Source organism: Erpetoichthys calabaricus, chromosome 17, assembly GCF_900747795.2.
Source record: "Erpetoichthys calabaricus chromosome 17, fErpCal1.3, whole genome shotgun sequence".
Taxonomy (NCBI): domain Eukaryota; kingdom Metazoa; phylum Chordata; class Cladistia; order Polypteriformes; family Polypteridae; genus Erpetoichthys; species Erpetoichthys calabaricus.
In genome coordinates, this window is record NC_041410.2 from 35,599,078 (window position 1) to 35,612,881 (window position 13,804).

Genomic DNA, 13,804 nt, shown 5'->3' on the forward strand with positions numbered 1-13,804 from the left:
GTTCTGAACATCATGTCTTAGCTCACAATGTTTTTTAGCAGAAGATGTTGATTCGGGTTTCTATTATAACTTGTGTTTGATTCAAAGAAAGGCTTAATAGTCGTCTCAAAATTTGTTCACTCATTAAGCTTTGCTTTCCCGTAACATATCATACACCACTATGATGGCATCTCTCTTATATTAAAAGTGGCACTTGGCAAGCTGTTAATGAATATTACTCAGTGGCATGCATAAGACAGTAAAACCTATGAGCCACTTAACACTTTTCAAAATTGTTCATCTTTGAGCTATAATCATTACGTCAACCATGGTGGCTACATGTAATAACATAACTTTCTCAGACCTACTTAATCAAATTTAGGATTGTTGTGTTTAATAATATATGCAAATGAAAAATAACCTGTTATGACAGCAGACCCTGCTTCAGATCCAGTCAGCCTAGGATCTCCAGGACCACTCATACCTTTTCCCATGGAATACAGAGTAACTATAACAAGGAAAAAAATGACAGAGTCCCATTTAGAATGGTAATAACAGAAGGTCCGTTTTTGAAAACAAAATCTATCAAAATATATATATATTTTTTTTAGCATACAAGAGCTCTGGCCTGTTTGATGCTTTAAAGTTAATAGCAGAGTCTTGTTGATTATTCTCTTATCTGCCAAGATGCTGGTGTATCTGAGCCAGCTGCACTATAATGCAATCATTAAATTTGGTTATAGTAGTTCCTCAATGCACTTGGTACTTGCATGAAAAAAGAACATTAAAGAGAGCTACACAATAGTGTAGCAGTAATTAAAGCAAGAACTTGAAAGGTATGAGAAGTAAGAGGAAAGCAGTCTAGTGATCTTAAATTTGTGGTAAAACAATGTCTAGGCTGCCACATAGGTTTATGACTCAAAATCAAGTAACCAAGGGTAGTAATAAGGATTTTTACAGACTCAAATAGGATGACTTGACAGAATCAGAAGAAAAAGGTGCCGAGATTATTGTGCAAAAAAAAGTTTTGTTTTTTCTTTTTAAGAAAGTAAGATAAATTAGTAGTAGTACAGATCACATTTTTTCCCCCCAGACATACTATTTACATTTTACAGTTTGCACTAGTACTTTCTTAATTTTCTTTTAAGTAATGTAGCAGGCTATGTTTACATTTTTTTCTTTAACTGCACCAAATTTGTTAAACTGACACCATGCATGCAAGAATCAGGCATTGCAGAGGCATTGGCTAATTCCAAAGAAGGTGGCATAGATCTCCCTTGGAGTGCTGCCCTACAGGCATCTTATGTGAAATGTGCTGGAGGAACATTTATCTAAGCCACTCCTGGCTTTCAGATTTGGAATTAACTGAATATTTCATTATAAGCCGCATTCTGAGTGAAAACTTTGTCCAACTTTTCTACAAATTTCCTTTGCTAAGAGTCGGAAAGAATGGATGTTGCATAAGTTTTTATGCAAAACCACCAACAGGCTACTTTTATGTACTGCCACCTAAATACAGCAAATTTAATCATGAAAATGATATTGTAATAAAAAATGATTAATGCACACAGCAAGCAACCACAGGCACTGTACTGTGTGTTTCACATTAATTAAATGAAAATGGAAAATGAAATAGAATTTCAAATTGTTATTGGTAATGGTGTGATTACTAATGACTGGCTGTTGTGAGCTGCTGGCAGCCAAGTTGACGTAATGCAAATAAATCTTTCTGAGCTGACGTTCACTTTAATGCATGTATGTTTAAAATGCATTTGCTTGTACAAAGCTCCCCCTACACAAATACATACGTTGAGGCAAGATGCAATGTGAAAAATGCATACCAATCAACAACCAAAGCAGAAACACAAATGAATATTAATACATTTCCAATTTTTGTTTAATTGACAAGGTTCTAAATCATACCGTGCCTAAATAATTGACATGATTCATGATAATGATGGTGATTACTCCAGAATAGCAAGATGTACAAGTTCACGCACCCTTTAAATTATCACACAAAGAAAACTGAACCAGTCGGTTGCTTAAAAGGGCTCCGTAGCCACTAAGCCCCAAGGCAAAACAGAAACATTCAGGATGTATATGGCTACCTAGAGTACTGCAGGGTTAAAGAGCCTGCCCAAGCAGCCCAAAAACAGACTAGTACCTCCTGGTATAACGAAAATATCTATTACTCTAGAAAGAAATATTTTTTTTGAAAAATTTTTATTTCTAGTTTGTAGTGTTAGTGTTCAAGTGGGCAACAGGCAAAACAAGTGACCTTAATGCCACTGAATGTATCATGATATCGGTGCTAGTCAGTATTCCCTTCAGAACACATGGAGCAGGTGATCAATCAGGTCCCAAGGATACCAGTGTTCTCTACAACATTCATGATGCTCTGATCTCTATACATTCACGATGCTGCTACTATTCAGGGCAATCAGAAAAGTGTGCCTAACTTTGAAGCCGCATCACTGTCCATCTACCCAAGACAGAAATAAGTAACCACCATCAAAAAGTAATTACACAGAATCTTGGGTAGGGGTGTCTAATGAACCTTTTCTAAGCAAAGATTATTAATAAGAGACTCGCTGGTAGAATGAGCTGCCCAACTCCATTTTTTGTGAAGCCCATCACCATTTAAAGAAATAGCTGTGAACACTTCCATCTTCTGTGAGCACATATCCCTAATATGTTTATTAACCTCCTTAGCGTTAGACCCGAGCATCACTTGGGCTGTAATAATAGTGGTAAAAGCATTGTCCCAAGCATCACTCGAGCAACTGTATAGACACGTCTCATGCAAGTGTAAGACCTGAGGATTACTCACACTAACAGTGTTAGTGGGGAGGGTTGCATAAGCTACAGGCCTGAGTGTTACCCGGGCAAACGTGCAGATAAATATTGATGATATTGTCCTAGCCTCATAATGGCCTCTCATATGAAACATTTCCCAGCAGTCCAGCAGTGAAATTGAAACTGACATTGAAATAAAAAGTAATTCTGATGAATTTGTAATTGACACTCATGTCAGTCTCACATGTGCAGTGTGCTGTTCAAAAGCTGATCAGTCTGGAAAGAAAATCCACAAGGAATCACACAACTATTGTCCTGACTGTGATGGTGGATTGTGTATTTCACCATGCTTCAAGATATACCACACAAATGACACATTTTGACAGTATATACGGTATTAATATTATAAAATTATTTTATTATTCATTTTTGTATTGTTATACTGTACTTTCTATACTTCTGACTTTGTACTTTTAGTGTTTTGCATGTTTTACAGTAGAAAAATATGATTTAATATGTAATTGTTCAAGCCAAAAAATGCAATGCTTTTTTCACTTTGGTATAATATGGTATCACTGTACTGTGTATTGGTTTCATCCAAAAAATTTGGAACTTGTCGGTGATTTATTGCACGTGAGCGAACGAAATTTACCGTAAATGTGACAACTGTCATTACATCTTTAAGGCTGAGAGCTTTTCCAGACTGATGGATTATGAAGTGTATATCTGGTTTCAGGATGACCATTGATGTGACGATTATTTATTTACCCCATTAAGCCAGTTTTCTTTCCTGCCATGTTTTTTGTACCATTGGTTGTAATGCATTTTAATTTCTGCCATTTCAAATTAAACTGTTCAAGTGTTTTACACACACATAGGAATAGTTGTTCTCCAGTTACATTGCCTTTTTTTTATTTTTAAACTTTTTTATTGAATTTATTAAAAGCATATAACATTCCATACAATCAAATCAAACTTAAACTAAAATCAAATAAACCCCCATCCACGAGAAAGAGAGAGAGAGAGAGGCCAACTACCAGAGCAAAACTGTTAGTAGTAAACACCTAAACACACAGTACAGATATCAATGTATACTCTGTTCTTAAAATTATCCTGCATGGCATGACATTATGGTCAGTATCTCTCAAACTAATGACTATAATCATGTCAAGGGTGTTAAACTTTTTGATTTTTTTGTTTGTGAGAGTCAACTGAAATCCAGTGTTCTGTCACGAGATAATCTGCTGGTGTGAAAACACGCTATGCTTGATATATTTTGAAGTCTAGAACTTCCCTCATCATCTTCTTGTATGTGATAGTAATTGATTAGCAGCCTAATTATTCATTCATACATCCATCCATCCATTTTCCAACCCACTGAATCTGAACACAGGGTCACGGGGGTCTGCTGGAGCCAGTCCCAGCCAACACAGGGCACAAGGCAGGAACCAATCCAGGGCAGGGTGCAAACCCACCGCAGATTATTCATACAATAAACATAAACAAAAATTAACACTGTCATATCTTTATTGATAATACTGTATATTCTACGTCAAGCACGTAAATAATATGTGAACCCTAAAAGGGCAAATTATGTGATTTAATAACTGGTAGAAACCTCTTTCAACAGCAATTAATAGCCTTAAACTTTTTTTTTTTTTTTTTTTTTAGTGTGGCTGCAGCCTTTTTTGGAGACTTTTTTTTTTTTTTTTTTATTTAAACTTCATATGGAATGGCTGTACATTGCAGCATATTTTTGCTGGCATTAATCCTGACTTTAATTTCATTTTGTATCTGTCTCTAGCACTGCTGAGGCATGACCTACTGCATGCTCCCAACCTCTAGCACCATCTGATTCCTTGTTGTAATGCTCCTAAATTATTTTGAGTATACCCAGTGTGTTCTATAGCGGATTATTTCAAGTATGACGATACATTTTTGAGTAAAACTAAGAAGTAACACAGAAGAGTTTTTCTGAGTTAATTGATAGTCCTTTTTTCTTTTTTTCCCCCCATAAACCTTAGGATATCCTGATTCCCATGATATTCAATTACCGGTGACAAGTCCTACAACTCCTGGGGTGTCACCAGTTCATCGAGAGTCAGGCAGTGATGGAGATGTGTTTGCAAGCAGTGACCCAGGGGACGATAATGTTTTTACAAAGGTAAGCTCCTTTTCAGGTCTTTTAGTGTGCACTTCTTTTTATGTTGTTCCCATCTGGGAAGTGACTAAAGTCCATTCGGATGTGCACCTCCAGGTTCAGGAACAGTTTCTACCCAACTGCAATCGGACACGTGAACAATAAGCAACCTTGTGTCACCTCCACTGCTACCTGCACGTATACTTCTGCCAATGTCTCTATTTATTCCTGGGATTCTGGTTTTATTTATTTACTTTCATTTATTTATTGTTTTTTTTTTTGTCTTTGTTCACTGTCTGTGGGGGCACATGCAAGCATTTCATTGTACACGGTACTTGTACACATGGCAAAGAATTGAATTGAAAAGTTATTAGGTGTACAATGAAATTCTTTGGTAAGTTGAGCATGAGTCTTTGATGCTAAATAAATAAGTGGACAAGGATTAGCTCCTGTATAAATTACTAACGTATGTTAATTACAAAATTATGTAATCATAGGGAACATATGCCTTTGGAGATTCATGCTCATTTAGTGAACATGTACCAGGCCCATTCCACTTTATATGCAACCATCTGGAGATTAGCTAAAGATATTGTTTTTTTTTTTGTTTTTTTTTTTTTTGTTACTTAGTCTTCATTAATTACCTGGTATTTACATTAGAATAGAAGCATTACATAATACACTAACCAAACAAACATTACTGTAACCAAAAGTTGAAACATCAGTCCATTCAAGAATGCAATCAATCCAGTTAATCACATAAAGGATTAAGATTCAATAATCATAAACACTGGAAAACACCATCTATACCCAGTGGAGAAAAATAATTGATAACGATGTTATTAGGATTCATTCAGTATACGGGTAATGTTGTAGTGTAGGAAATCATTGAGATTTTATTGCTGGATATTCTGAACATGTTACTCTAAGAAAAACTGCTGGGCTGATCATGAATGATTGTAAATATGACACTATTTGACAAACAAACAAATATCTTTGCCTAAAGAGGGGATCATTTAGGATGTTACCAAAATAAGACCAGAACTATATATATCATTCACAACTAAGGTCTAATCTTTGTATATTTTACACAGTTGTAGACTGGAGATATATTTGAATAAATGTAAGATATATTACAGCAGATTGATAAAGATTGAATATTAGGCAAATAGTAAAAATGAATTATTAACAGATTTATAGAGAGGTCTATTTTTACTTGCCTAAAATATTTAGTGGTGACATTAATTGATAAAATCTAGAAATGCTACCAACATTCTCCTAATTAGTAGCTAATATTTCCAAGTGTGGTCACTGATGGAGAATTAGGAAGTTAAGCAGGTTCTTTTTCACAAAGTTCCTTACTTGTAAAGAGACAAAATAAGCTTGTGGATGGAATTCCATGTTTATGTTAGAATTGATTAAAACGCGCAGAAATGTTATCAAAGTAAAAATGTCTCAGGGTGGAGATAACTAATGGTTTCAATAAATTCTGTGTAATAAAAGGAGGGGTTGAATGCAAAATAACCCTGCAATAGAGCATTCAATAACGTAATATCAGCGTTAGTTTTTCCAACATTGGTTTTATATGTTGAGTGAGTGAAGCACATCTGATTATTAGTAAATTGGAAATAATTATTGATGGCTGCCGCACAGAGCAAGACCTATAATATAGACGGACATTCATACAAGATTTTCTTTGCAAAACCAGTTGAACCTTCTACCTCTTTCCATTGTATCATATTGCAAGTTTGTGCGTGCCATTAGTATATTTGGAAATTAGGTAATGGCATGGCACCATCTTCTTTTGATCTTTATAGTGCTCTTCTTTTAATATGTGCCCTTTTTACTTCCATATAAATGAACTTGCAGTAGAATTATACTGTACTTTCAGAAAAAGAATTTGTGAATAAGTAAGGAAATTATCTGAAAAGAAATGAGCTTTGGAAGGATTTTAATTCTAACAATATTCTGCCTACTAGAGAGAGTTGAACAGATGGGCTAGACATCAACTCTGTACAGTTGTTACCTTAACACTTGTGCATATACCTGAAAAGTAGTGACTCTTCAACAGTCATGGGGCGTGAGGGGTGTTAATACATTTGAGGAGTTGAAGAAAAGTGCTTGTGTACAGTGCTGCGAATGCTACAGCATGAAAAGGACAAGCAATCACTTTAAACTTACTTGTACAAGTGCTCATCTTATCTTGTCTGCTTAACTGTACAGGAACTCTAAACATGATCCTCTATACTGTAATGTTTCTCATATATATATAAAAAAAAATAACTAGGAACTGGATCATATTTTTTAAGAAACAAAATATTCATTTTTAATTGTTTTTGAAAGAAGAAAACGTTCCTTTATGTAATTTAATTTGTTCAAGATTTTCTAAGTGCATCCCATCAATGCCTTTCTTTCTTCTTCAATCTCAAACCAGTATAATCAATGAACACTTCACCTCAGACGAGCAAGGCCAGCATGTCACATAATAAACAGTGAGCTGGTCTGGTGTAACACTAAAGAACACTCCAGCCTTTCATGTACAGTTAGTCTAAATGCCTTCCCTAAATGAAGGGTATTCATGGGCCCTTTCATGGGTTGTCTGCCCTGATTTAAGTTCTAAATAGTAACAAAGGCTTCCAGTATCTCCAAATTAATAAATCCATTCATAATTGGATATATATTGGGTATATTTTTTCCCTCACTCATAACCTTTTAGATAATTGTAAATAAAAAAAAACATAACTATATATCCCTCTCTACACTATTTGTCTTGTACACAAAATGTCTGCATTGAAAAGCAAGTGACAGTAAATGGAAAGAAAAACAGAATTATTAGTAACCAATTAACATTTAAACATTATTGATTAAGGATAAGCTGAGAGAATTAACAGTACTTTATAATGTCTGTTGTAGATGGGTCTTTCCTCTCATATCTAAAAAAGTTATAAATCATTAATTTCAAGTAGTTACAGCCATTGTCATATTAGTAATGTTTTAACTATATTTTTAAATAAATTTAATAGTGCCTTGATGAAGTGTCAATTTCTATCAAAAACATTAATCTTTCTGGTTGATTCCAACCTCCTGAACACTAGTATACTTTTATCCAAGTTAATTTTAAAACTAGAGACCTTGTAAAATACACCTGTTAAGTTTAATAAGATAAATAGTGCTACATTTTGGATCAGTAATAAACAGGAGCATATCATCTGCATAAAAGAGGTTTTTACTTCCATTCCTTCCATTATATTTGCCTTTATTTCTTACTGTTGCGTCAGTGGTTGGATAATTTCAAAGAGCAGTAATAATAATGGGCACCCTTGTAGGATTCCATGTTCTAAAATGAAGTAATCTGAATCTCGAGTTCAGTCACTTGATACAGGCATAGATATTTGGTCCAAAGCTAAATTTGTGCAATAGAGTAAAGAGACATCCCTATTCTACTTTATCGAATGTTTTTTCTGCATCTAGATGCATCTCTGACAAGCAGCTTTTATTAAAAGAAAAGAAAAAAATCTGCCTGTAAATCTGGCCTCACAACGTTTCCACTTTTTAAGGAATTTATAGCCACTTAAATTTCAGCGAACCTCAGTGGTTTGTCAGGCTCATCTATAAGCAGTGTTATAAGCTGTGGCAGTTATTTAGCAAGAAAGATGTTAGTGTGGGTTTTATTTTATTACATTTTCTCTTTAGAGTTACAACATTCCTTAAAATTGTTACTTATTGCTGTACCTTCACTAAATTTGATATTGTCCATGTTAATTATCTCTGAGATTAGCGTGATTTAAGAAAAGGAAAAGTTATTTCTGAATAAACAAACTTCATGAACACTAAAGATAAATAACAATAGAAAATAGTAAACAAATATCCACAGGTCCTAGAGATTATTTTCTTTGACATTAAGTGTATGGTTATTGCAGCAGTTTCAGATGATGCACTTCCAGCTGTTGTTGACTGATCTGAACTGGTCTAAAACACTATTATAATTTACTGCGATTATAAGTTCATGTTAGGAATTTAGTCTTTAGTCATTAATTCTTTGCCATCTGATTTTGCTGCCTATATGTTAACCAACACTGTTTTAGTTTTTACCCTCACCATAATGTAGGGTCTACTGTTGTCTCAGTAGTAACACAAGGGGGTTGGCCTGTGCCTTAGCAATCGCACTCCTACAGTCATCATCTTGTAGGTGGAATAAAACACTTGACCAGTTCAATCTCCTTTCAACAGAACATGGTAATTAAAAGCATATTTCTCAAAAATATACTGTATCTTCAGAGTTCTGTTGTGCAGGAGGTTTGAGTGGCCTTCAATATCAACAACAGAAGATTTTACCAATGTGGAGCCAATCATAACTAATGTAATTAATAATTAATCTTCATGAAAGGTTAAAACATGAGCTTTGTTTGTATATGTTGGGTGCCCAGAATGTTGACAAGAAATAAAGCATCACTTTTTCTGGTGTTTCGAGGAGAATGTGAAGCCAGTGAATTTGAACTGGATAAAAATTACATACATCAGTACATCAGAGTTTAAGCAATAGTCATAACAAATGAAGCATGGTAATTCTTAAACACCAATGAAACTCAAGGTTCAAGCCAGTGCTGGAAGCATCTTGTGAATAATGTGGCTTTTGTTGAAATGAGAATTTTTAAGGTTTACTTAAAAAAATAAATAAATAAATAAATAAAGTGCAAAAACCCAAAGAAAACCTCAAGTAAAATTAGTGACATTAAGATTATTAGTATTACTGGTGGATCATGTTCCATTTTTGAATTAAAAATAAATAAATAAATAAAACCATCTTAACAAAGACACACAAAACTTAAAGGAAAACGTAAGCTCTTTTGACAAGAACTATGATATAATAAAACTCAATGCTCTGTGTCCACCCCATAAACTAACACAACCCTGCCACATTCAACTTACAAGATGACAAGAAAAAAGTTGCAAGAAAGAAAAATAATGAAGATTATGCAATAGGTGCATAAAAAGGCCGTCTCACTGCTTCTTTTAAGTCTGGCTCTTGGAATTATTAGCAGACCTCCGTTTGAAGATCTAAGGTTACGACTTGGAGCGTAGGTGGACAGGCATTGCAAAATATAGAATGGAGATTATTTAAGGCTTTATAAACCATTGGTAGTAATTTAAAGTCAGTTCTGAACAACATGGGTAACCAATGTAATGGAATGATGTTAAAGCTGGCGAGATGTGCTCAAATTCCCCTCCTTTAACCGTCACCTTATCGTGGTGGAGGGGTTTGCGTGTCCCAATGATCCTAGGAGCTCTGTTGTCCGGGGCTTTATGCCCCTGGTAGGGCCACCCAAGGCAAACTGGTCCTAGGTGAGGGATGAGACAAAGAGCGGTTAAACAAACCTCCTATGAAGAAAAACAATTTTGGACGGCGTTTTCCCTTGCCCGGACGCGGGTCACCGGGGCCCCACTCTGGAGCCAGGCCTGGAGGTGGGGCTCAATGGCGAGCGCCTGGTGGCCGGGCCTGCACCCATGGGGCTCGGCCGGGCACAGCCCGAAGAGGCAACGTGGGTCCCCCTTCCCATGGGCTCACCACCTATGGGAGGGGCCAAGGAGGTCGGGTGCAGTGTGAGTTGGGTGGTGGCCGAAGGCGGGGACCTTGGCGGTCTGATCCTCGGCTACAGAAACTGGCTCTTGGGACGTGGAATGTCACCTCTCTGAAGGGGAAGGAGCCTGAGCTAGTGCGCGAAGTTGAGAGGTTCCGGCTAGATATAGTCGGACTCACCTCGACGCACAGCTTGGACTCTGGAACCAATCTCCTTGAGAGGGGCTGGACTCTCTACCACTCTGGAGTTGCCCCCGGTGAGAGGCGCCGAGCAGGTGTGGGTATACTTATTGCCCCCCAACTTGGAGCCTGTACATTGGGGTTTACCCCGGTGGACGAGAGGGTAGCCTCCCTTCGCCTTCGGGTGGGGGGACGGGTCCTAACTGTTGTTTGTGCGTATGCACCGAACAGCAGTTCGGAGTACCCACCCTTTTTGGAGTCCCTGGAGGGGGTACTAGAGGGCATACCTTCTGGGGACTCCCCTCGTTCTGCTGGGAGACTTCAATGCTCACGTGGGCAATGACAGTGAGACCTGGAAGGGCGTGATTGGGAGGAATGGCCCCCCTGATCTGAACCCGAGCGGTGTTTTGTTATTGGACTTCTGTGCTCGTCACGGATTGTCCATAACGAACACCATGTTCAAGCATAGGGGTGTTCATATGTGCACTTGGCACCAGGACACCCTAGGCCTCAGTTCGATGATCGACTTTGTGGTCGTGTCGTCGGACTTGCGGCCACATGTCTTGGACACTCGGGTGAAGAGAGGGGCGGAGCTGTCAACTGATCACCACCTGGTGGTGAGTTGGCTTCGATGGTGGGGGAGGATGCCGGTCAGGCGTGGTAGGCCCAAACGTGTTGTGAGGGTCTGCTGGGAACGTCTGGCAGAGCCCCCTGTCAGAAGTAGCTTCAACTCCCACTTCCGGCAGAACTTCGACCACATCCCGAGGGAGGTGGGGGACATTGAGTCCGAATGGGCCATGTTCCGTGCCTCTATTGTTGAGGCAGCTGACCGGAGCTGTGGCCGTAAGGTGGTCGGTGCCTGTCGTGGCGGCAATCCCCGAACCCGCTGGTGGACACCGGCGGTGAAGGATGCCGTCAAGCTGAAGAAGGAGTCCTACAGGACCCTTTTGTCCTGTGGGACCCCGGAGGCAGCTGATAGGTACCGGCAGGCCAAGCGGAATGCGGCTTTGGTGGTTGCTGAGGCAAAAACTCGGGCGTGGGAGGAGTTTGGGGAGGCCATGGAGAATGACTTTCGGACGGCTTCGAGGAGATTCTGGTCCACCATCCGGCGTCTCAGGAAGGGGAAGCAGTGCAGTGTCAACACTGTATATGGTGGGGATGGTGCGCTGCTGACCTCGACTCGGGATGTTGTGGGTCGGTGGGGGGAATACTTCGAAGACCTCCTCAATCCCATTAACATGCCTTCCAATGAGGAAGCAGAGCCTGGGGACTCAGAGGTGGACTCCCCCATCTCTGGGACTGAGGTCACCGAGGTGGTCAAAAAACTCCTTGGTGGTAGGGCCCCGGGGGTGGATGAGATACGCCCGGAGTTCCTCAAGGCTCTGGATGTTGTAGGACTGTCTTGGCTGACACGCCTCTGCAACATCGCATGGACATCAGGGACAGTGCCTCTGGATTGGCAGACCGGGGTGGTGGTCCCCCTCTTTAAGAAGGGGGATCGGAGGGTGTGTTCCAACTACAGAGGGATCACACTCCTCAGCCTCCCTGGAAAAGTCTATTCAGGGGTCCTGGAGAGGAGGGTCCGTCGGAGGAACAATGTGGTTTTCGTCCTGGTTGCGGAACAGTGGACCAGCTCTATACCCTTAGCAGGGTCCTGGAGGGTGCATGGGAGTTTGCCCAACCAGTCTACATGTGTTTTGTGGACTTAGAAAAGGCATTCGACCGTGTCCCTCGGGGAATCCTGTGGGGGGTACTCCGAGAGTATGGGGTACCGGCCCCCCTGATAAGGGCTGTTCAGTCCCTGTACGATCGGTGCCAGAGCTTGGTCCGCATTGCCGGCAGTAAGTCGAACCCGTTTCCAGTGAGAGTTGGACTCCGCCAGGGCTGCCCTTTGTCACCGATTCTGTTCATATCTTTTATGGACAGAATTTCTAGGCGCAGCCAGGGTTTTGAGGGGGTCCAGTTTGGTGGGCTCAGGATTGGGTCACTGCTTTTTGCAGATGATGTTGTCCTGTTTGCTTCATCAGGCCGTGATCTTCAGCTCTCTCTGGATCGGTTCGCAGCCGTGTGTGAAGCGGCTGGGATGAGAATCAGCACCTCCAAATCTGAGACCATGGTCCTCAGCCGGAAAAGGGTGGAGTGCCCTCTAAGGGTTGGTAGCGAGATCCTGCCCCAAGTGGAGGAGTTCAAGTATCTCGGGGTCTTGTTCACGAGTGAGGGAAGAATGGAGCGTGAGATCGACAGGCGGATCGGTGCGGCATCCGCAGTAATGCGGGCATTGCATCGGTCTGTCGTGGTGAAAAAGGAGCTGAGCCGCAAGGCGAAGCTCTCAGTTTACCAGTCGATCTATGTTCCTACCCTCACCTATGGTCATGAGCTATGGGTAGTGACCGAAAGAACGAGATCGCGAATACAAGCAGCTGAAATGAGTTTCCTCCGCAGGGTGTCTGGGCTTTCCCTTAAAGATAGGGTGAGAAGCGCAGTCATCCGGGAGGGGCTCAGAGTAGAGCCGCTGCTCCTCCGCATCGAGAGGAGTCAGATGAGGTTGCTCGGGCATCTGATCAGGATGCCTCCTGGACCCCTCCTTGGTGAAGTGTTCCGGGCACGTCCAACCGGGAGTAGGCCCCGGTGGAAGACCCAGGACACGCTGGAGGGACTATGTCTCTCGACTGGCCTGGGAACGCCTTGGGATTCTACCGGAAGAGCTAGAAGAAGTGGCCGGGGAGAGGGAAGTCTGGGCATCTCTGCTCAAGCTGCTGCCCCCGCGACCCGACCTCGGATAAGCAGGAGACAATGGATGGATGGATGGATGGATGTGCTCAAATTTTCTTTTTCTAGTTAAGATTCTCTCTGCTGTATTGTGCACTAACATAAGAAAAACAAAAAGCCCCTGAGGACTAGCATGCAATTGAACAGCACAGCAGTGACCCTGGAGGTAAAGCTAAGGATTAGGATTGCTATCTGGACCCGGGGGCATCTGTGCATGTACCAGCTGTATTGCATCAGTCCATTTATCAATCTGAGAACCAGATTCCCTGTTGGTCCTCACTGCTGACAATTCCAGAAGGATCAAATTAAAAAAGGAAGATTTCCAGGGAGAGGCAAGGACAAAATTAGATGCAATTGTCCCT

The 13,804-nt window shown here is 40.4% G+C and overlaps 1 protein-coding gene across 6 annotated transcripts in view; it reads left to right on the forward strand.

The window, feature by feature from the left end:
- Nucleotides 1-13,804, forward strand: part of akap13 (A-kinase anchoring protein 13) — a 335,986-nt gene that overhangs the window by 200,813 nt on the left and 121,369 nt on the right. For all 6 annotated transcript variants that reach the window (XM_051920829.1, XM_051920831.1, XM_051920830.1 and 3 more), the window contains exon 10: nucleotides 4,800-4,939. In XM_051920829.1, the coding sequence (XP_051776789.1) occupies nucleotides 4,800-4,939 (140 nt within the window). The remainder of the gene's footprint in view (nucleotides 1-4,799; nucleotides 4,940-13,804) is intronic.